Source organism: Crinia signifera, chromosome 3 (assembly GCF_055691185.1).
Source record: "Crinia signifera chromosome 3, ASM5569118v1, whole genome shotgun sequence".
Lineage (NCBI taxonomy): Eukaryota > Metazoa > Chordata > Amphibia > Anura > Myobatrachidae > Crinia > Crinia signifera.
The window spans coordinates 121,273,185-121,296,954 of record NC_139219.1 but is presented as its reverse complement, the minus strand read 5'-3'; the positions used below and the strand labels follow the sequence as shown (position 1 = coordinate 121,296,954).

The following is a 23,770-nucleotide window of genomic DNA, read 5'->3' as shown; positions in this document are numbered from 1 at the left end:
GACAGAGGGGTAGATTTATTAATCTTGCTTTAAGGAACCTTATGGGCGCAAGTTCGCTTCACCACTTTATCGTGGTGAAGAGAACCTGACTTTCGCCCGAATCTATTAATGTTTGTGTGCACGTTATGGGAGTGCGTTATCCCCTCCTGCCGGGGATACGTTTCCTCCCATAACGAATGCTGTAGGCGTCCGGCGGCGTCTTCTGCGCATGCGCCGGATACCTTGGTCTCGCTTTGTGTACCCGGCGCATGCGCAGTTTTCCGCTTGCTGGTCTCCGGCGTCTTCAAATTCAAACTGCGCATGCACCGGGTAATGTTTGCCGGGGATGCTGTAGTACCCGGCGCATGCGCAGTTTGAATTTGAAGACGCTGGAGACCAGCAAGTGTCACGTAACTTCATAGAGGAGACCCGCAGCGCCAGAAAATTCTGGCGATAAGGGCAGCACCCCAGAGACTCACGAATGGCACATAAAGAAGAATCATAAATTAGGTATGGCTAATGCGCGCTGTACTAAAACTAGTATATGCGCTAAGTCCCCGCCCCCGAACCGCTGCCGTTAAAGTACCCGCACAACGGGTTTGATAGATCAGGGGATGCGCTATCCCCTGCTTTAGCGCACGGGGATAGCGCATATACCCCACTTCACCGGTTAATAAATCTACCCCAGAGTTACAAGCAGGAGGAGTAAGAACGTCAGGGAGGGAAAGAGAAAGAAAGATGGGAGCAAGAGTGAGCGTATCAGGGAGAGAATGGGGGAGAGAAGATGCCAGGGAAAGAAAACGAGAGTGTCAAAGAGAGAAAGGGGTTAATGATGAAGTAAAAGATGGTGTCAAGTAGAGAACGAAAGAGACAGCGCCAGGGAGAGAGAGGAAGCGTGGTGAAACATGGGGAGGAAAGCAAAAGACTGTGGCAGAGTGAGGGTTGAGAAAGAGGGGGCAGGGGGGGGGGGAGAGAGCAGAGGAGAGAGAGAAAAAAAGTCAGCAGCAGGGTTGTGGTGCACGGTAAGAGCGGAGGGTGCTTCCGGGCGAGAAGGTGGCGGGGGGGGGGGGGGGGGGGGTGCTGTACCGCCGAGCAAGGAGGGTGGTAAAATCAGGGGTCGTGGGGGGGTACCAACCGGGCGGGTGAGAGGGTGCCGCTGGATATATGTGTACCTGATACTTGGGATGTCTCACACATCCACTCTGCAGCACATGCTGCTCCTGCCTGCAGTAGGAAGGAAGGAGGAAATGGACGGAGCTCAGTGTACTGGCTCCTCCCACTGATCACAGCGGGTCACGTGGGTGTGATGTCATCACAGGTCCTTTAGCCCACTATAATTTAGCATCTACCGTTCGTTCGGGCTGTAAGACCATTATCGGACACAGGTGTTTCATTATTTGCGTGTTATATTAGTGCATGTATGATTTGGAAGATATGGAAATATGTGATGACCGGTGCTTGTTATATTATATTGGTTATGAATTTGTGTTACAGCTGACACAGGACTCGCGTGTTTCCGGTTACAGTCAAACAGAGCACGCTGCTTACCTAGCTGCTGCTCAGCCCAACACAACAGACTACGGCAGCTATGGAGGGTTTCGTGAAGCCTAGACGTGATCGTGGCGCCGAGACCGTGGATCTGGGAGATGATGCAGACATCGGGGAGGATGTAGAAGGCGGATTTACGTTGGACGAGGTCCTGCGCTTAGGGGGGACCAAGGTATGGCGATGTGTGGGTCTTTTACATTTCTGTGCAGAACTTATATAGGAGTAGATGTACTAAAAAGTCATACTAAAATTATTGGGCCTACACGTAGCGATTTCAATGCATTTTCTAAAGGGGCATACAAATGGGGCAATCTCACTAGATCGCTTAGAAATGGAGCACTGATTACTTCGTGTGTATGCCCTTAAGTGATGGCTATGTGGGTTCCTGCGTGTCCAGCTTGTTGGCTAAATGTGCATACACCCTGGGCGTTTTTGCCCAGCATGTATGCACATTGGTCATTTCTGAAAATCCCTCAGTGCATACACACTCAGCAATTTTCCGCCTGCTAGATTGCTCAGCACACAGTGCAATCTGTCAGGGCCAGTGTCTCCATGAGCACAATGGCCCTGACACCAGCCATTGTTATAGATTTATCCAGCCTGCTGGATATTAATTGCCGGTGCCACACATTGCTATCACTATGCCCCTACACCAGGGCTTGACAATTTTGTAAAAAATGTAGGAGCCAGAATGAAAGTGTAGGAGCCAGAAAAAAAATAGTGACAGTGTGCACCAAAAAGTAACACCATAATGCCTATTACATGTCACATACCCATTACATATTACACCACATGCCACATACCCATTACATATTATGCCACAATGCCCATTACACATTATGCCACACATCATAAATCCTATTGCATACTATGCCACACACAATAATGCCCATTACATATACCACACACCGTAATGCCCAGTACAGGGTAACCCAAACACAGTAATGCCCATTACATTTACCACCCACCCTAATGCACATTACACAGTAAACCAAACACTGTAATGCCCATTACATATTATGCCACACGCCATAATGCCCATGACATATTATGCCACACACCGTAATGCCCAGTACAGGGTAAACCAAACACAGTAATGCCCATTACACATGATCCCACACACTGAAATGGCCATTACATTTACCACCCACAGTAATGCCCATTACACAGTAAACCAAACACTGTAATGCCCAATACAAATGATGCCACATACTGTAATGCCCATTACATATAATACCACATGCCATAATGCCCATGACATATTATGCCACATAAGCTGCTTACCTACATGTTCATTGCTATGGGTTTCTGGCTTGATGCCAGGCAGGGGAAGATCAGGAAAAAAATGACGTGGGGGGGGGGGTTGGGCACCATTGCAGGATCACGGTGAGGATCCAGGAGGTAGAGATTGGCAGGGAGAGCTGGCAGCAGCGTGTCCTGTGGCTGGTTATCCTATCAGGAGTGGTATACATAGGTATTTGTGCTGCACTTTGCTCCTCCTTGTATGTGTGAGTGATGAATGGCAGAGGCTTGGTATTATTATAATCACATTATTAGAGGGGAACCGTTCCTTCGCTGGCGTACTGTCTTGCTAGGTGGTCACTCTCATATTATATGCCTGTACAGTATCTGTTTCACTTTCCAGTAGACTTAGATTCAATTCTTTTTATGAACTGAAGCGTTCCTACAACAGTCCCGGTTCAGGTGGCAGTAGTCTACACATGCTGCTGGATTCAAGCAGGGCTGGCAGGATTTTCAGCACCTTAGCCAAAACTTCAGCTCCCCAACTCAATGCCCACTTTCCAGAGCCTCTGGGAGGTGGCGTCGTAGAACTTTGACACCTGCTGTTTGCAATAACTTCAACAAGGATTGTCTCTTCCAGAGTCCTGCTTACTACTTGCAGAGTCCACACATGAGACAAAGGGCTTTTGCTAAACTCCTGTAACAAGAATCATCCAGTGATTCCTCCCCTCAGACACTGCAGCACCTTGCTCAGTGAGCAGTCTATCCTATCAGGAGCACTTACAGCAGCCTCGGGTGCCCCATTTAGCATACACGTAAGCAGATGGCCCTGCCGTGGGTTATACTGTTCAATATAACAGCCAGCAGACTGGTGCAGAACTCTCCCGGCTGCCGCTGTATCAGAGAAGGTCCGCAGCGCGACTATTAGAAAAGTCAAGGCGGCTCACGCGCCAGTCATGAGCTAACACTGCAGCTCTGTGCTGCAGCCGGGAGAGTTGTGCACTGAGCTGCCGCTGTGCTAGCTGTTATATTGCACAGTATAACCCACCATGGGGCCATCTGCTTACGTGTCTGAGAACAGGGACACCCGAGGCTGCTGTAATTGCTGATAGAATAACCAGCCTCGGGGACCCGCTACTTATGCAGAGGCTGCTGCCAGCTCTCCCTGCCTCTTCCTGTCCGTCTCCCAGCAGCCGGGAGAGTTGTGCACTGTTGCGCTGGCTGTTATATATAACAGTATAAACCCACTGCGGGGCCCGCTGCTATCCATAATTCAAGCCACCACTCTGCCCGGGGGTTCTGCTTCCTGGCAAATCTGGTCGCCATGAAGCAGAATCTGGTCACCATGGCGACCTGGCCCCCAGGTTTTGTCGAGCCCTGCCCTACACACAGAGCGATGTAGGTGCATTTACTAAGCAATCTAGTGAGATTGCTTAGAAGATGCCCGGGGATCACTGTGGGCTGAGCGATCTGTCAGGACCAGTTTTGGTACTTGTGTACTAGCACGGCGCCCACGATATTTGGTTGCACGACATATAATCGCATCACATGGCATACACCCGATGCGATTTAAAATTGTATAAGCACCCTAATGGGGGCATACAATGTTAAATGCACCCCCACGCCACCCCCACTATGAACGTGAACCCCATGCGTAGCGAGCGGCGGCGGTACGCGTCCTACAACTTTTTCATACCCCCACTATCCACATCGGCGTGGAGTTGATTTTATATAGTGTGGCGAGGGAACGCATATTACTTTACATGTATTCTGCGTCCCCTCGCGGGGCTCACCAGGCTTCGGGCTCGGTGGCTCGCTGCGCTCGCCACACTATATATAATCAACTCCATGCCGACGGGGATAGTGGGTGTATTGAAAGGTCGTAGGACGCGTACCGCCACCGCTTGCCATGCTTCGGGTTGGCGTTGATAGTGGGGGTGCCGTTGGGGGTGCTTTTAACATAGTAAGCACCCAACATGTTTGTTTAATTATGGGGCCACTTTTTACATGGGAAAACCCTTTAGGGTGCTTTATACAATTTTAAATCGCATACCATTGTATATGCGATAGAATGGCATACAATGCCATACAATTCAATGGTATACAATTTAAAATTGTATAGCATCGGATACCATCGCATCGCATACCATCACATGCCTTATGGTCTGCGATGCGATGGGCGCCGTGCTAGTACAAAAGTACCCCAGTTTTCTAGATTTATCCAGCATGCTGGATACTAATCGCCGGGCGTCTGCGATATGTGGGGCGGTATATTGCTATCGTTATGGCCCCTACACACGGAGTGATGTAGGAGCATTTTCTAAGTGATCTAGTTAGATCACTTAGAAAATGCTCTGAAATCGCCCCATAAAATCTGGTAATATTGTGGGCCAGGGTGAGTGTTCTCACTGGAGAAGGCCCTGACAGATCACTCAGCACACAGCGCTGACACATCGGTGTGCAGCACCGTGTGCTGAGCAATCTTTCCCCGTGTGTAGGCCCCATAAGCCTTTTATAGAGAGAGATTTCATACCCGACAATCTGCTCCTAACCAATGGCAACTTCTATCTCAGTGTCCTGGGGGTACTGCAGGTCTGAAATATGTGCATGCTTGGGCCACAATCTTGCATTTGTGCACAAATTTTAATGGTAGGATTCCAGGCACCGCAGTAGCCAGGTAGGGCTGCTGTTATATTGCGGTCCAGATTGGCAGTCCCTGGAACTGGCTGATTAGTAGGGAGCACATACTGTTCCTAAGAAAGCCACACTGAGACAGTCCCAATGTGGGACCAGACTTAACTTTTTGCGGGGGGCGGGCTGCAGGCTGCAGCCCCTAGGTAAAATCTGCCACTTCTAAATGTCCTGTTACAGGCTTTTTTTTTCGAACAATTGCAGTTATTAGTGGATTGTCCCCCAAAACGTAGAGTGCACCTTACATTATGTGTACACATCCCAGCATCTCCTGTACAAGCCTCCTTTCCAGCGTCTCCATTTGTTTGACGTCATATGTAGTACCTGAGAGGGAGGTTTGCAAAGCTAAGCTTGTCACAGCATTCCGGCATTCCCCACAGACTCCACAAGTTCTGGCTCCCCATGCCGCTTAACGGTCTGTGGGATTATTGCTATGCCATTGTACATGTACCCGGGATTATCATTAGGGCGGAATGCAATGCTTTTCTTTTTCTCTTACGATTGATATATATTATCAGAGAAGGGTAGCTCCACCCATTAAAAGCAACCTAGAAATAAAAAAAAATTACTAGAGAAATAAAAGGAAATCATATGTAACCGACACAAAAGGCGCACTCTGTGCGGAATAACAAAAATCCTTCTTTAAAACCTTTTTTCAAAGGGACAATCGCTTACAAGACATGGTTTGCCTTGTAAGTGATTGCCCCTTTAAAAAAATGTCCAAGTTCAGCCAGCATCCTGCAATGTTGGCGAACTCAGGCAGCATTACATTCTGCCCATAGTCTGAAATGGTCCAGGAAAAATAACTCCAGTTGAGTAGGGTAGGACATTGGACCGACCTGGACCATGGTGCTGTGTGAATGGTCCAACCTTGGTCCAGGAAAAATAACTCCAGTTGAGTAGGGTAGGACATTGGACCGACCTGGACCATGGTGCTGTGTGAATGGTCCAACCTAGGTCATTATGAAATTATCTCCATGCATCCACTATGAAGCCAGTTAGACTCGGGTTTTTCAAGACCTGGGTCCATCTGCTGGAGTGAAAGTGGTCTGAGCTTGGTCCAAACTGGTTAGATTTGTGTTCAAAATTCTGGGTAGGACCCAGCATTTCTGATCTGAAAGGGGTATGAATTGGTTCTGTCCCTGAAAGTTAGTGGTATGTAAAACAAAATTCTATGCATGTCTCTCCTTTTTCCCATCATCATAATGGTTTAATATCAGTGTTGTTTTCATATCAAAGCGTTAGTGTTAAAGAAGATTTTTCATTCATTCCAATGGTGGTCACTGGGACAGTGGGGTGTGGGTGGAGCTACAGGCACCAAGTAGAATAGAGTTCTTCAAGTGCAGCCCAGGCTCCTCCTCCACGTCCCTACAGGCTTCAGTTGTTTCTTGGTGCCTCAAAGCACAGGCACTAAGGGACATAGCAAATTTAATTAAACACTCAATAAATCACTCCAAAACAATGAAACAGGCATTGTGATAGTGCAGGACCCCCCCCCCCACCACCAATAACAGGCATTGTGATAGCGCAGGACCCCCCACCCCACCAATAACAGGCATTGTGATAGTGCATTTCACGTGACTCACGTGTCTGGGCAGGCCAAGGAGGTGGGGTGGACAGGCAGGGGGGAGGCGGCATGCTGCTTGTAATAGCCCTGACACGCCGCTCACCTCTTGCTACATGAGCGGCATGTCAGCTCAGCAGGAGGGAGGAGGCATGCTGATTGTAAGAGCTGACTGCCGCTCACATAGCAAGAGGTCAGTGCGACAGGGGGGAGACAGTACACACATATCATTATGCAGGGCAGGCGGGCGGAGCGGCCAGGGAGAGACCGTACACGCAGCTCAAGCTGCGTGTATCATTATGCTGGGCGGAGCGGCCGGGGAGAGACATTAAGATGCGGCACATATTATTATGCAGGGCGGGACAATAAGGGCAGGGTGGAATTGAGCATGTTTTAAAGGGGCAGGGCGCAGCGCCCTGCAAAAGAAGCCTACCGGGAACACTATTATTGCCTGCCTTTATGATCAAATAATATTGTATTGGTCATTTCATCACAATAGTAGGATAATATCAGTTGCTAGCAGCCAGCATTATCTTTTATACTTGATCCATGGAAGCTTTTCCCTTACACTGCAAAGTATTAGCATGGCAGCAATTGAGCGCTATAATGTTGGGAATATAAAATGTGGAACATGTTTAACAATATACTTTCATCATATATATTTTTTTTTAATCAATACATCTAATATTTATTTTTGTTTTTCATATTTAGCAAGATTTTATTATGCTTGCAAGTTTAGAAGAAGCAGAAGAAATAGTGGATGGCGGCAAGAAAGGTGGAATCGATGATCTAGAAGAAGGGGAGTTAAAGGAGTTTGTAGAAAAGTTGGGCATCCAAAAACTTAGCAATGGTATTGCAGTGCAAGAGGAGGATTCTGTGAAACCGAAGGGGAAGGAAAAGAATACCAAACCATCAGGTTTAGAAGAAAACAAGACAAAAAAAGTTAAGAAAAAAATAACTGAAACACAAATCAAAAAAGAAGATTCACAAATCAAAAAAGAGAATCAAGCGGAAAATGGAAAAATGAAAGTCCAGCAAAAAGCGAGCCTTTCTTCGAGTAAAGGCTCAAAAAACAAAGTAAAGCCAGTGTTTGAATTTTTTGAACGGACAACAATACTCCTTAAACCTGGTGGAAAGTGGTACGATCATGAGTATACTAAAGAATACTCAATGCAGCCTCAGAATGAGGACAATGTCAATAAATATAAAGCTTTGGCTGAGAAGTTGTATGAGCATGAGGTAAACCTGTATAAAAATAAGAAGACACTCCAGAAAGGGGCTAACACCAAATGGATGAAAACGGTTGTATCAACAGGCACATTAGCAGACAGGATGGCTGCCATGATAGTCCTTATCCAGGATGCTCCTGTTCAGTCATTGCAGTTTGTTGAAAACCTGGTAAATGTAATCAGAAAAAAGGGTAGCAAACGACAAAACATTATGGCACTTGACACTTTTAAGGATTTACTTCTATCAGATCTTTTGCCAGACAATCGCAAACTCCATATGTTTGTTCAGCATCCGTTTGATAATCTGGAGGAAATTTCCAGCGGTAACAGAGATGCCAGGGACCGGCGACTAATATTGTGGTATTTTGAAGAACAGTTAAAACAACACGTGGCAGAGTTTGTCAAGGTTTTAGAAACACTGACTCATGACACTTTGATCGCAACTAAAGCCAAGGCTCTGAATGTGGTCCATGAGCTTCTCTGCAATAAACCTGAGGAGGAGAAGACACTTCTAGTGTTGCTGGTGAATAAACTTGGTGACCCACACTACAAAATAGCCACCAAAGCTTCCTATTTACTTGAGCGGTTACTGAACAAACATCCAAACATGAAAGTAGTTGTGTGCCTAGAAGTAGAGAGACTGTTGTATCGTCCCAATATCAGTGAGAAAGCTCAGTACTATGGCGTTTGCTTTTTGAACCAAATACTTTTTGACCACGATGAATCTGACCTGGCTAACCAGCTGATAACAGGTTACTTTTGTTTTTTCCGAGCATGCATAAAGAAGAAGGACATTGACTCCAAAATCTTGAGAGCTTTGTTGACCGGAGTAAACCGTGCATATCCATATGCACAGATAGGCAATGAGAAGGTGAAGGAGCAGCTAGACACCCTGTTCAGAATACAACATGTTGTGAACTTTAATACCAGTGTACAGACCCTGATGCTGCTCTTCCAAGTCATGGATTCACAACAAACTGTTTCAAATCGGTATTATGCAGCTTTATATAGGTAAAACTCATCCGCTTATAATCTTCCATGTTCATTTTCACCTTTTTCATATTTATTATATTAGTATTAATCACAATATTTAATGTTTAATCTGATAAAGAAAAGTTATAGGGTTTTTCCATCCAAACTCTATGGTTGAGATACAATTGTTATCTCCTGAAGCTGGTGGATTCATGCTTGTTGCCCATGGGGAAGGGGGTTATCCAGCGTGTAGTGCTGACTGGCAGCAGAGAATTCTGCTGTGTGTCAGCACAGCAGCGGGGCCACTGGAAGAGCTGACATTCTGGTCTCCGCAGAGTACTTGAGCGACATGTCAGGGTGGATCACGGTGCAGCTGGAAGAGTTGACAATGACTGCCACAGATAAGTGCAGGGAGCATTTACAAGTTTCAAAAAATGGGAAAAACAATTTTAGTGTGAACACTACTGTTATTAGTTATGGGAGTGGTGCCCTTTACTGGGCTGGCTTCTAACATACACCTTATCAGTGGTGCCAGGGGGATTGACCACAGGGCTTTCAAGGAAGATTCCAGATGGGCAGACTTATATGTGAGGCCTGTTTTGTTTGGACCCACGTGACTGACAGACGGCACACTCATTACACTATTTTTTCCCAATTAACTTCCCAATTAATATGTTTTTTTAAGTAATAATATATTGTGTAATGAGGAATGTGCTATATAAAAAAAATGGTTATCACCGTCCCAAGTTACAGGTTATTTATGAAACATTATATCTTCCCATTTGTTTCATAGCTTATTTTTAACATGTTCTATGATTCCAAATAATTTGCTGACTGAAGAATGTGCTTTATTTTAAACTTTCCAATAATGCAAGCAGCGTGTATTATATCCTACACGTACGCTGTCACTCTAGCACTTGGCTCATTTACTAAAAAGATAAATATGTGATTCAGATTTCTTTATGCCTTTGTATAAAGTGACAATATTATATACTGCTATTTCTCTATTGGCAGAAAGCTTCTGGATCCAGGATTATCACAGGGCTCTAGGCAAACAATGTTCCTCAATCTTCTTTTTAAATCTATGAAAGCAGATGTTGTACTGAGGCGGGTAAAAGCATTTGTGAAGAGATTATTGCAAATCACCTGTTGTCAAAAGCCATCTTTCATCTGTGGAGCATTGTACCTGATATCTGAGATTTTCAAACTAAAGCCAGGACTGAAGATTTTGCTAGATGAAAATGGGGTATGTATTTGATGTATCATATAACCTCTGGCCAGGTTTTAGTGCTATCCATGATTGAGCACAGCTGGATAAATCAAAATAACTGAGGTACTTTTTATGTCACCAGTGCTCAAATATGGCTATCCTTAAAACCTGATTATATAATATATATGAATTTTGCAGGGGTGACGGTGATTCCATTGTTCAGTGGGCACCCATTACCTTTGTTACCAGGTATAGCTGAAAATAACAGCTATACCTATCTAAAGTAATACTTTGGTCATCAAACTCCCATTTTGGTGTCTAAAGTGTTGAATTTCACCTCGCAGCCTCTGATGCTTTGAGCTGAAATGTCCCTTGCTTGCGGCTGTTCAGAAAACGGTGCAATAATTGAATTGCTCTGTCGGATGCCATCTAGTGGCAGCCATGGGGGGCAACTGAATTCATTACTAGGTGAGTACATGCATATATACACACACAAAGTACATATGTCTTCTGTCTGTCCTACTTTTCTGTATTGTAATGTTACATGCTGAATACATAAAAATATATTCAAACACTATATAAGTAGATTTTTTGCTGATGATGATCTAAATCTCAGCCTTTCACAGGCTTATCGCTTCTTTCTATGAAATACCTTTGTATTATTTGCTTTGTGTAAACACTCAGAATGATGATGCTTCGGTAGGTTAGCAACATCTACTACAGGAAGTTACTTGCAGTAGGTGAAGCCCATTGGCAGGGTAACCACTCCCCGCTGCATTAACATTCTTTTTGGGGGGGGGGGGGGGAGGAATTGTAACCAATACTAAACCAATTTGAAAATATGGACTCTTTTGTATCACATTATTATTAAAAGCCTTTGGCATGGTTGTTTTGTAAATATCACAACTCAAAGTAATAAAGTATTCTAAGAAGGCTGTTTGTTTTTTCCAAGGAAAATGATGAAGAGGAACACTTTCATGACTTACCTGATGATGATGATGATGATGATGGTAGTAGTATCCAGGGTGAACAGAAGAAAGCAAATCATGCTGATGATGTAACCTCTGAAAATGGTGCATCTGCTTCATGGATCCATCAGCAGACTCTCCAGGGTAGCTATATATATATGCTTTTTTAAGGTTATCAAATGGATTTATAGCAAATATTTGATGTTTATCATCTAAAGAAGCAGAATGTCCTGAGACACTTTATTTTCTTTATGTTGATCAATTAGCTTGGGAATAAATCACATACTTGTACTGCTGTGCAGCTTTTCAACTATTATATTCATTTAAACCTTTGGAGGGCTTCATTCACAATTTGGAAGCTGCTTCCTGTTGTGGCTGAAAATGTGAAAAGGTACATGTTTTCACAATGGACTTTACATGTGCTGCTTTGCATTTTCACCGCCAGCCAGCCAGGAAGTAGCCGCTTTCATCATAAAGCCCATGTTCTATCTGGGTCCATTTATTAATGCGTTTAAACTATGTAAAACTTGTTAAATATGATAAGGGTCCTTCCAGGGTGACAACCAGTATAAGAAATTATAGATTTAGATATATAAGTATAGTACCTGTAGCTGTACACTTCCTTCTGATGAAACCGCATTGCTTTTAAGCAGAGAAATGCGTCAAGGGTTTCTGGAGTGTATACCCCCGTTATATTGGCCATCAGGAACAAGTGCCACCTTTCAATTGGACTCTATTAGATCCAGCAATATCCAGCATTATTCACCTCTTTCGGCGACTGCTACAGGCTCTTAACAGCTGATTCAACATCACTGCAGCTTCAAAGTGCAGCTCGCTCCCCTCAATAAATCCTTCTCCGGTGGACCGAGTACGGAGGAATCCCACCGGGCGGGTGAAGCTTGAGCCGCAGAGGACACTGTCCGTGTCCGTTGCTGCAGGAGTGTATGAGCAGGACACTCTGCCCTGCGCGGGCACAAGAACTTTTGAGGACCAGATCCCAACGGCCAAGGTAGTATTGGGCAATTGCTGTGTGCTGGAACTGCCTGTATCTTTTAAACATCTGCTACTATCTAGAACGGCCACCTCATTCATTTCTAGACATCCTAATATCTTCTGTCATAAAGAGAACTTCATCTACCTCTTTTCAGAGTATACAATTTCTATTATTGCTGGGATCCTTTAATACATCTCTCAAAGGTGGACACTATAAACACTCCCCTGGAGCTGGCCCAAACTGAACGCTATTTATAAAAATTTATATTTCTCTCTGAGGAGCTGATTATATTTGAATGATTGATTTTATTGTGTTATGTACTGTAATTAGTCTAATTTTTTATTAATATAAAGAATGTTTTCTTGCATTAAATTGTATCATAATTTTTGACTCTAATGGTGTGGCGCTTTCTCATATTTATATACATATACAAATTTATTCTATAACCACAAAGTGTATATAATTCTTTTATTACAGTTTTATCTGGGCAACCTTCAGATTGCCATTGGGAGCAGCCTTTAGCTATATTATATACATAATTAATTAAATGAATTTGATTATTTTAATCATTTATTGATTTGAGCGGACACAGTCATAGCGCCCGATTTGTTTCTTGGTATTTTACCCGTAGCTGTATACCTGCTGTAATCTTAGGACTCTTCCATGAACACTGCATACCAATTTTTACATTTCTTATTTGTATGTGTTACTATAGTCAGAATATACAACTTTCTCTTTTATACATAGGGGACGCTGGAGTAGTCCTTATGATGGGGTATAGATGGGTGAATAATGGAGCCGGGTACTTTAAATTATTAAAATGTGTCTGTCTGGCTCCTCCCCCTCTATGCTCCTCTCACCAGTTTTTAGATTGTGCCCAAGAGAGCCGGTCACTAACTCTAGGGCTCCAGAATAATTTTTTCTTTGTATTTGCTTTTCAACAACAAGTTGTCAGTTGGCCACTGTCAGTCTGCACTGTGGGACACTGCTAGGGGGACCCGGCCTCCTCTTTAAGAGGTTGGAGTCTACCTCCCCGACTGCAAGGGACATCGGACCCAGGGGACATGCTTATAGTGTCCCACCCACCGGGTGTGCTGCAGTAGTGGGTTTTTTGGTGCAGTGGTGAGGACATGTTTTTGGGTTGGCTGTGGTGCATACGCCGTGATCTTGATGGAGGTTGTGGGGGCCAAGTTTTAACTTAATGTGGCGGCCATCTTTACAATACAGTCCTGAAGATTTGGCTGGCCAGCAGACGTATTAAGGCCCCTTACTGTATAACAAATTGGACCTGATTGACTCGAGATTTATCCTATGTGCAGGAGGATCAATCTCTTAGGCCCCCCCCCCCCCCCATACATTTGTCCGACTTGTCATAAGGACAAGTCGGACCCAATTGTCCCAGCAGCTCCCCGGGAGGGATCACATGCGATTGGCACTTCATGTGCCAAGTTTTGCATGCGATTTATCACATACAACTCAGGGGAGCTGCAGGGACAATGGGAGCGGGGGACAGCAGCGGGGATATGCCCGCGACCAGAGAGCGGACGGGGGTAGCACAGGGAGCTGGGCAAGAACCTGCGGGGGGGCGCAGAGTAAACAGGGAGCCGGGCAGGAGAAGACGCTGCAGTGCGAGTGGCGGGAGCAGCAGAGCACTTCCCTGCTGCTGCTCTAGCCACTCGCCCTTTGCCCTGAACCATACAGTTTCTCTGCCCTCCTCCTGAGCCTGTTGTCCAGCGGATTAAACCTATTGTAAATTCGCTGGACAACACGCTCACCCTACTGTTCTGCGGATTACTATTATCCTAGGAGGCTGGGGGCGCCCAGTTTACCCGGATATTCTATCTAGAGTGACTATCCGTATATTTCATTTTTCTTTATTACAAGGACTTATTAAACAAGATCTGAACTGTCAGCTCAATAAACTTAGAGGAATACACACTAACATATCCCTATTTATTGAGTTTTATTTTATATGTTAACATTAAACTATACCACGCTGAGCACAATGATTAGGACACATTTTGAGATCGATATAAACTTTGTCAAAATTTATATTACTAAGACACAAATAGACATAATCATAAAAAACATTGGAAGGTGGGTATTAAACAGAAATTGGACTATAAATAGACCAACATACGCATACACATCTAAAAACTTACAAATAAGTTAATTTGCAAAGCCTTTGGAGTGTAATCTGTTGCCTGACTTTGAATACGCTTAGTTGGAATGATTTCTTGGGCTGTTACATGTGAGAAGCTCTGGGACGTCCCCATCATAATGACTTCTCCAGCATCCCCTATGAATGAAAGCGAAAATAGGATTTTGGTACATACCGATAAATCCCGTTCTCTGATTCCGTAGGGAAAGCTGGATGCCCACACTGCTCTGTTCTTTAGTCTGCAGGAGAGTGGTTGTGCTTATATGTTACTATGTTCTGAGTTGCAGTTGCTTGCCAGATTGTTTTAATTGTGACATGTGTTTTTATGTTTTCATGTTTCATATGTATCTCCTTCTCTGTTGTTCATTTTCCCATCTCTCTTCTGGCACAATGCTTAACTGGTCTGAAAGAGGGGCATAGAAGGGGAGGAGACAGACACATAATTTAATAAGTACCTGGCTCCGTTAGTTAACCCATCAAAATGACTACATCGTCCCCTATGGAATCAGAACAATATTTATCGGTAGCAAAATCCTGTTTTCTGTTATTCATTTAAATAATTTCAGTGATCAAGAACATGTAATTGTACCTTTTTAAACAAATTTATTTTATTTTGAATTTTTTTTTTTTTAGGCTTAAATAAATCAAGCCAGTATGATCCATTGAATAGAAATCCTTTATTTTGTGGCGCTGATAACACAAGTCTTTGGGAGCTTAAGAAAGTAAGCAAACACCCTTTTTTTTTTTTTTTTTTCCTGTGTAATTGTTTAGTATGTATACTGACTTTCATTTTATTCTCACACAGCTATCTGAACACTTTCATCCATCCGTTGCACTGTTTGCAAAAACCATCTTGGAGGTAAGATTACGTAATCATTTTAGTTTGGGATATTTTTACTGCTGTATTACATAATATGTACATATAGAACATCATCCTGTCACACAAGAACTTTGCTAAATTCTCAAAACAACTCTAAGCCAAGTTCACCATTTTAATTATTGCCACGAATATGTATGTAATCTAGAACATGTCCATTGAGAATGTTTTTTTTTTTTTTATCAATCTGCTATTGAGATTTTGCATCATTTAAAACATAGGCATTAAAGGAGAATATGGCAAATGTACTATGTTTTGATGCATAGGCTACCTTCATTTATTGGGCCTGATTCGGACATGGTAAACTCCGTATGACCGCCTGCCCCACCGTGCGAATACCCGCATTTGCATGAGATCCCCGCTTACACATTCCTCTGTCTGGAGCGTAATGGCTTGGCGAGTTTGAAACTCGCCTAGGTCGTTCACTCAAGGGGTTGACGCGTATTCACATATGCGTAGACCCCACACATTTTCTATTTAAACCTCTCTTACAGTAAACCTTGTTCAATAGTCACTGTACACAATAGATGCCTGTCCTTGCTATTTGCTAAGTTTCTCACACTCACTGTGTGTGTGTATGTATGTATGTGTATATGTGTATATATATATATATATATATATATATATATATATATATATATATATATATATATATATATATATATATATATATATATATGGGATGCGGTCATTTGGTCTACTGCATTATGGTCGACAGTCATTAGGTCGAATCCATTAGGTCGACATGCTAAAAGGTCGACATGACTCTAGGTCGACATGGGAAAAGGTCGACATGATTCTAGTTCGAAAGGTCATTAGTTCGACAAGGTCATTAGTTCGACATTGTCTATGTCGACATTCACAAGGTCGACATGGAGTTTTTCACTGTTTTTTGAGCCAACATGTGCCGACAGGCGGTATTTCATGCCCTACCATCCACTAGGGCGTGGTGGGAGAATAAAATAGTGTGCCGAGCGTAGCGAGGCACCGTGCCCGACGCATAGCGAGCGCAGCGAGCGTTGCGAGGGGATGCAGTGCACTTTAAACTGTGTCCATGTCGACTGTGTTGACATTCAGGTAAAAAAACAGTGAAAAACCCCATGTCGACCTTGTGAATGTCGACATAGACAATGTCGAACTAATGACCTGTCGAACTAATGACCTTTCGACCTAGAATCATGTCGACCTTTTCCCATGTCGACCTAGAGTCATGTCGACCTTTTAGCATGTCGACCTAATGGATTCGACCTAATGACTTTCGACCATAATGCAATAGACCAAATGATCCCAACCCATATATAATTACAGACTTAAGCTGGTCATCCCCTGTTTATTTATGGACAAAGTCCTGTAAGTGCTTTTGTATGTATATTAGAAACAAACTTCTAATTGTTACAGGTAGAGATTTAGGTACTTGTGTAGTTTCACGGCGCCGTGCGTCTGAGTCCCCTTGCGGGGCTCGCTTTGCTCGCCCACGCTGCGGGCTCGGTGGCTCGCCACGCTATTTCAAATCAACTCCATGCCAACATGGATAGTGTAGGTATGAACTATCCATGTTGGCATGTAGTTAAGTTACTTTTTTTTAACATAGTTGGTGGCGAGCGTAGAACCCGGAAGTAGCACGGCGCCGTGAAACTACACAAGTACCGATATTTATCTAATATTGGTGAGCGGAAAATCTTAAGGGCCCCTTACATTAAAACGATAAATCTGATGCTGAAATGGGATGCAATTTCCCCTGGACCTTCCCGGGAGTGATTGCATCCAATTTGGTACTTTGGTGTCATTTTTTGCATGCAATTTGGTTCAATAAATTGTTTTGAGATTTATCTGGTCAAATTACATGTGTACTATACTTTCTGCAATATATCACATACGATCTATTGCATGTGCCAAAAGCACTCCATTGTCCATCCGATTCCGACAAATCACAGGTGCGGTCCGACCAACCTAGAGGCTCTCATCCGACTCTCACAGGACCGCGGATCAGATCGAAAACGCAAACGATGTGGCACTTTTCAGACAATATATCGGCCCAAAATCATTCTAATCGTTCTAATGTAAGGGGGCCTTTATATCTGTTTTTCTAGCACACCTTGTAAAATTGAAAGGTTATCAAATCATTAAGTTCAGATGCTAATGGTATATATTCTTATAATGGTTAAAACAATATTTTATATATTTTGCTGTATGTATCTGGTGTTGCATTTCATGCACTTACTGGGGTTGAACCAGAGTTTGCAGCTGAGTGAATGTAATATACAGGTTTTTTTTTATTTTCCACAAACATATTTTTACAGTTCATTTATTTATTTACAGTTTCTTGTATAGTTCAGCAGATTCCGTTGCGCTTAACATTTGCAATTAGTCATTCATTAACATGCCAAAACGTCTCTAATACAGCAGAAACAACTCGACACCTCATGGATGCGAAAATAATTTCATTAAAAAGATTCTCAATTCATTTCAAGTGTTGGTGATCATCTGATTTGCACCTTCTTCAGTTCTCTTGCAAATAAGGCTTTCTCCTTCATCCAGCAGGGGACACAGGGGACTTACAATAGGGTATAGATTAGTAGTCACTGGGAGTGTAAAGGCCCCCATACATTAGGCCGACTTGTCCTTAGGACAAGTCGGACCCAATTCTCCTGTGAGCCGCCCGGCAGCTCCCCGGGAGGCTCACATACAATTTGGCACTTGATGAGCCAGTTTTTACATGTGATAAATCGCTTGCGATTTATCACATGTAAAACAAATGGGGAGCTGCAGGGCGGTGAGGAGCAGTGGGGCGGGCGGCGGCAGTAGTGGGGGCGGGCGGCGGCGGTAGTGGGGGCGGGCGGCGGCAAACAAATGAGTGATGCTGACCTGGCCGGGCAGCTGTGATCAGAAATAGCAGCGCTGCCGCTGCGGGACGGGACGCACAGTGGCGGCTATTAGATTTTCAAAATTCCTGTCAAATGACCGGCCGTTCTGTGATTGGCTGAGAGAGCTCTCAGCCAATCACAGAACGGCCGGTCATTTGACAGGGATTTTAAAAATCTAATAGCCGCCACTGTGCGTCCCGTCCCGCAGCGGCAGCGCTGCTATATCTGATCACAGCTGCCCAGTGCCCAGCCAGGTCAGTGTGTCTGCCCGCCGTGCTCCCCCGCCCCCCGGTGTCTGCATGCATATGCCTGACAGGTGGGCAGGCATATGCATAGCATACAGGGAGGTCGGATGATCTTATGTGCTGACCGTCCGACCTCCCTGATCCGGTCCGATGCGCACGGGACCGCGCATCGGATCGGATCATACATCACACACCTGCGATTTTGGGGCGATTTCATCCGGTTATCGGCCCAAAGCGCCGAAATCGGATGAAATCGTCCCAAAATCGTATAGTGTATGGGGGCCTTAAGCCAGCCCCTACATTAATGCCCTCGGGAGCTGGTTACTTTCTCTTGGGCTCTTCCTGAGAGGCAGGAGTGATATTGTGATACCTGGTCTTTTATTCCAGCCTTTTCCTAGTTTCTAAGTTGGGTGGCTCCGTACAGCCTATCCTAAATTTGAAGGATCTCAATCCGTTCTTGTTAAAAAGATGGATTACCTTCGATCCCTCATTGCAGGGCTGGAAAGGGACGAGTTCTTTGTCTCACTCGATGTCAAGGGTGTGTATTTACATATTCTCATAGACCTTCCTCTCATCAACAGTATCTGAGATTCGCTTTAAAACCAGAAGTTTACCAGTTCTTGCTTCAAGATTGCTTCAGATTCGCTGTTGGTTCGGTATGATTTGGCTCGACCAGACTGGCCAGCTTCCACGCAAACACTTGCACATTGGATTATGTTTACTATTTGACAAAGGGGGAGGTGGGGTCTTAGAATGTACACCCTATCTTTATGAGGTGCTGTCATGCTGGGACTACATTATTCATCAAAGTTCTAGGTTCTTGGTATATTACTTGGTCAATAAATATTTACCAACCAACCAGCTTCACGGGGACCTTGTTATCTCTGGTGGATCCCTAACACTAAGTTTGGATCAGGGGCGCGGGACCCCAAAATGCCAGCGAAAGCCTGTCACCTCAGGGCAGCACACAAATTAATATTTAAAGTTTTAGTGTGTTGATAAGAAGGAAGCAGAAGCTAGGGGTTAAAGTGCTAGAAAGTAAAATATTAGTGAAAATTAAATAGTGCTAAATAAATATTAAGGTGTGCCACCCCAAGGGAAGCCACACCCCAATTTCATCCCAAAGACTAGCAAATTGTGTAAATTTTTAGGTCTTCGGTTTGTAGTCTGTGGCTACCAGGGACCAAACTGGTAAAAAAAAATTCAGATCATGTGGACAGGGGTGCTACTCTAAGTTGAAGGATTCCCAACCTTCAGGTGTAATGTGTACACAATATTAAACCATAGGGGGGGTTAGAATGCACACTTTATATGAGGTGCTATCGTGCTGGGACTTGTTGTTCTGCAAAGAAAAAAACATTAGGTGCAGATGTGGCTTTTTTGGGGTCCTGCACCCCTGATCCAAACTTAGTATTCGGAACCAACCAGAGATAACAAGGTCACTGTGAAGCTGGTTGGTGGGCATATATTCTTGGCCACTTAATATACCAAGAACCTCAAGTTTTGATGAATAATGTGGAGTTTGCATCTGCACCATTTATAACATTTTGGCATGCCTATCTGGCCACATCCGGATGCTCGTGGGGTTTCTATGGACCAACTTTGTAGAGCAGCTATGTGGTCAAGCCACCATACATTTTTACAGGTTTGATGCCATTATTATTATTTATTAACAGTTTCTTATATAGTGCAGCATATTCCGTTGCAAGTTGTGCTTTGCAATTTGGCTATGTGGTTCTGCAGGGTTCTCGGCGCTCTCCCGCACTGGTTGGGAGCTGTGGGATGTCCCCATTGAAAGTATATACTCCAGTGTTTTCTGCTGGATGAAGGAGAAAATGGGATTTTTGTACTTACCGGTAAATCCATTTCTCTGAATCCACAGGGGACAAGCCCAGACATGTTCTTCCTGGCTGGGGGATATTGTTAGTTTTTTTTTGTTTGCTTTTCTTACTATTTTTTTTATATTATTGTTATGGGTGTTCTTGTTCTGTTCCTCTTTCCCAGTTCTCCTATAGCACAGTTACTAAGACTGGCTTGAGGGAGGCGTATAGAGAAGGGTGTAGCAGTCACACTGAATAAAATTCTTAACATGCCATTTCCCAGTGACTATTAATCTATACTCTATTGTAAGTATGTACTATAGTGTCCCCTGTGTATTCGGAGAAAAGTATTTACCAGTAAATACCAAAATCTAATTTTCTTGCTCACACCCACCCTAATTGAATGCCACCACCTTGTTATGCCCATTCACTAGCAATTAGGCCTCTGCATTATGCATAAGCAAACTGGTGTGCGCATGCGCAGTGCAATTTCACACAGGCTATACTAGATTTTATTATGTAGAAGTAGTGTTAGAACTGTGTGCCAAAATAAGGCCCTATCTTGTCTTAGGGAAAAAAAATTACAATTTACGGATGGACTAAAAAATAAACTGTACTAAAAATGGATGGACTAAAAAATAAACTGTAAGCATGGAATATTTGGTTATGACATGCCAAAAACTGTATTGTTTTGAATATTAAACATATCCACACATCTTGGTGATCTGAAACCTCTCGCTTCAGGGAAATTCTATCCAGTACACAGGAGACCCTCTGCAGGATTTCACACTCATGAGATTTTTGGACCGCTTTGTGTATCGCAATCCAAAACAACCAAAACTTCAAGGTAATGCTTTCACAGCTGTGTCAGAAAAAAACAATTTTGTAACAAATAACATCTCTGAAAATTACTGGACAATAAATTTAGTTCCTTTTCATGAAAAAGAAGCACTGACAATCACATACACCAGGCAAGATTCTGCTTCCTGGCGACCAGATTTTTTGGGGAGGAGGAAGCAGAATCTGGTCATGGCTGGGTGCATGGCAGAGCAGTTTCGGTGCGGCTATTTCTCAGCTCGAGCCCGGCCTCCCCACACGCAGTAGCAGCTCCGGCTAAAAGGGAACCATGTACTCGGCTGTTGCTGTCAGAGCCTGGCCTCCCCCGCACACAGCAGCAGTAGCTCTGGGTACAAGGCCACCATGTAACTGGCCACTGCAGCTGCCACTAACCCCCAGCTGCTGTCAGCAGGGAGACTATGGCATACTGTAGCAACAAGCATTTGCCGTTGGCATCAAGCAGGTTGACCCCTGACAGAACATGGTTACCCCATAGCAATAAGTATTTAACCCCTGGCACAGCATGTTAACCCCATTGGCAATGAGCAGGTTAACCCCTTCCAGACCATGGTAACCCCATATCAACAAGCATTTAACCCTGGCAGAGCATAGTAACCCCTAGCAGAGCATGTTTACTCCTGGCATCAAGCATGAAACCCATAGCAATGAGCATGTAGGTATAAGTGGAACTTATGTGGTATAATATGTAATTACGGCATGTGGTATTTTATGTAATAAGTATTACGAAGTTTGGTATAATGTGTAATAGTCATTACGGCGTGTGGTATATATAATGGGCATTATGGCGTGTGTATATTTTTGGGGGCCGAGCTGTCCCTATTAGTTTATCTGGCTCCTACATTTTCATCCTGGCTCCTAGATTGCTCCTAGATTTTAAAGAAATTCATCGAGCCCTGACATACACACATGATCTTTCCTCAATCACTCATCCCTTTTTTCTTTGTCTCTTTTTGTACATCCAGACTAGATGGGCCAAGGGGCAGACTAGATGGGCCAAGTGGTTCTTATCTGCTGTCACATTCTATGTTTCTATCCACAATACCTATTTTATAAAACATTTATAACCATAGAGACTATTAATGTATGTATTTTAGCACTGCTTAGTCCACTTTTAATTTTGGCCATAACCATTCTGTAAGTGTGCATAGACCAGCTTCCCCATAAGGTTAGCCTTCTTTGACGGGTACAGTATGTAACAAATGCTAGCTGCTTGTTTTAAGTTTGTAATATATAATCCTTAAATTCAATGTATAATACATTATTATATTTGTGCAGAGAACAACAGAGGATATTTAATGCATCAAAAGAAGAAGAAGCTGTACATGAATGAACAGATACATCCAGGTATTATTCTAAAAGTTTAAACTGCTGCACTTGAAGCCTCAAAAGGCTTGGTCAAAATTGAAAATGTGAACAGCAGTAATGCAATAAATGATGTGATCAAAAGATTTGATATTCATTTCGTTGAATCTTTTAGTTAACAGTGCCATGTTTATTGAAAAAGAAGAAGGTGAAATACCAGTAGATGAAGTATTCTTCCACAGGTAAGAAAATAAAAATGAATGTATGTGTGTCTGCTATGCTGTAATGGAAACTTTAACACATTGTAGCTGAAATGGCTGCAGGAGCAGGCTCTCCCAGAAAATTTCCAGGCATGCCATCGACAAGGATGTGTGTGCCAGTGGTGCCTCTAGCTGCGCACCAACCTCTAGGGCCACCCCGCTGTCATTGCTACCAAACAACCCCCCCCTCCCCCCACCATTCGCACTGTAGCAGTGACCAGGCGGCAGGCCCCGCTCGGTTCGGACTCAGGAGATCAGTCACTGCCGTCTGGTCACTGGTGCGAATGGTGGCGGGGGCGTTGGCAGGGGAGCTCTGGAAATGGTGGGGAGTATTGCTGGGGCAGGACAAACCTGCCCTGGTAGGTTTGTCCTGCCCGAGCCAAACCCACCATTCAAGGGGTTAAAGAAGGAGTTTGCTTTTGCAAACCAACCTGAATCACCCCTACAGTACTTTGTCCATATCCAGCCAAACTCTATGTACAGTATACTACTGTTTTGGTTGTAACTGCCTTATCGCTGGTTTCTATTGTAAAGTGCAATGGAATTTACTGCTCTATATCAAACCTGTTAGTAAATAAATAAAGATAAATAAATGTATAAGATATATAATATTTTAATAACATTTTTGTGTGTGTGTGTGCGTGCTAAAAGCATACTGGGGACACACTGTAGCTTGCCTGGTCAGATCCAGGATTTTGGTCCGTTTACACTGCGGTGCTGACCTTCAGTGTAAACGGGTGGCGCTTGGAGATGACATCATCTCCAGGAGCTGGGTTCGCCGGGCCCCAGACCACCATGTTGGGGGCAAGCCCAGCACCAAGGTAAGCTGCTGGGCTGACCCCAGCCCCTGTCCGGGAGGTGAATGGATGCCGCACACAGGCATCCATTCATCTCCTCCCTCCGCTGCTTTCTGAACAGTACAGCAGCGGAGGTTGTGTGTGCCCCCCACCCAACCTCCATGTTGACAGCAGGACACTGGATTATCT

The 23,770-nt window shown here is 44.0% G+C and overlaps 1 protein-coding gene across 2 annotated transcripts in view; it reads left to right on the top strand.

Moving 5' to 3' along the window:
- The first annotated feature begins 350 nt into the window (after positions 1-350).
- The window catches only part of CEBPZ (CCAAT enhancer binding protein zeta), a 35,115-nt gene continuing 11,695 nt past the window's right edge, over positions 351-23,770 (top strand). Inside the window, exons 1-10 of one of the 2 annotated variants that reach the window (XM_083176431.1) lie at positions 351-489; positions 1,474-1,699; positions 7,736-9,264; positions 10,240-10,471; positions 11,388-11,547; positions 15,192-15,280; positions 15,364-15,417; positions 21,109-21,211; positions 22,498-22,566; positions 22,700-22,766. In XM_083176431.1, coding sequence (XP_083032557.1) covers positions 1,568-1,699; positions 7,736-9,264; positions 10,240-10,471; positions 11,388-11,547; positions 15,192-15,280; positions 15,364-15,417; positions 21,109-21,211; positions 22,498-22,566; positions 22,700-22,766 — 2,435 coding nt within the window. In that variant the 5' untranslated portion in view covers positions 351-489; positions 1,474-1,567. Of the gene's footprint in view, positions 490-1,226; positions 1,365-1,473; positions 1,700-7,735; positions 9,265-10,239; positions 10,472-11,387; positions 11,548-15,191; positions 15,281-15,363; positions 15,418-21,108; positions 21,212-22,497; positions 22,567-22,699; positions 22,767-23,770 lie in introns of those variants that run through there. The other variant, XM_083176430.1, reaches the window with a different exon arrangement.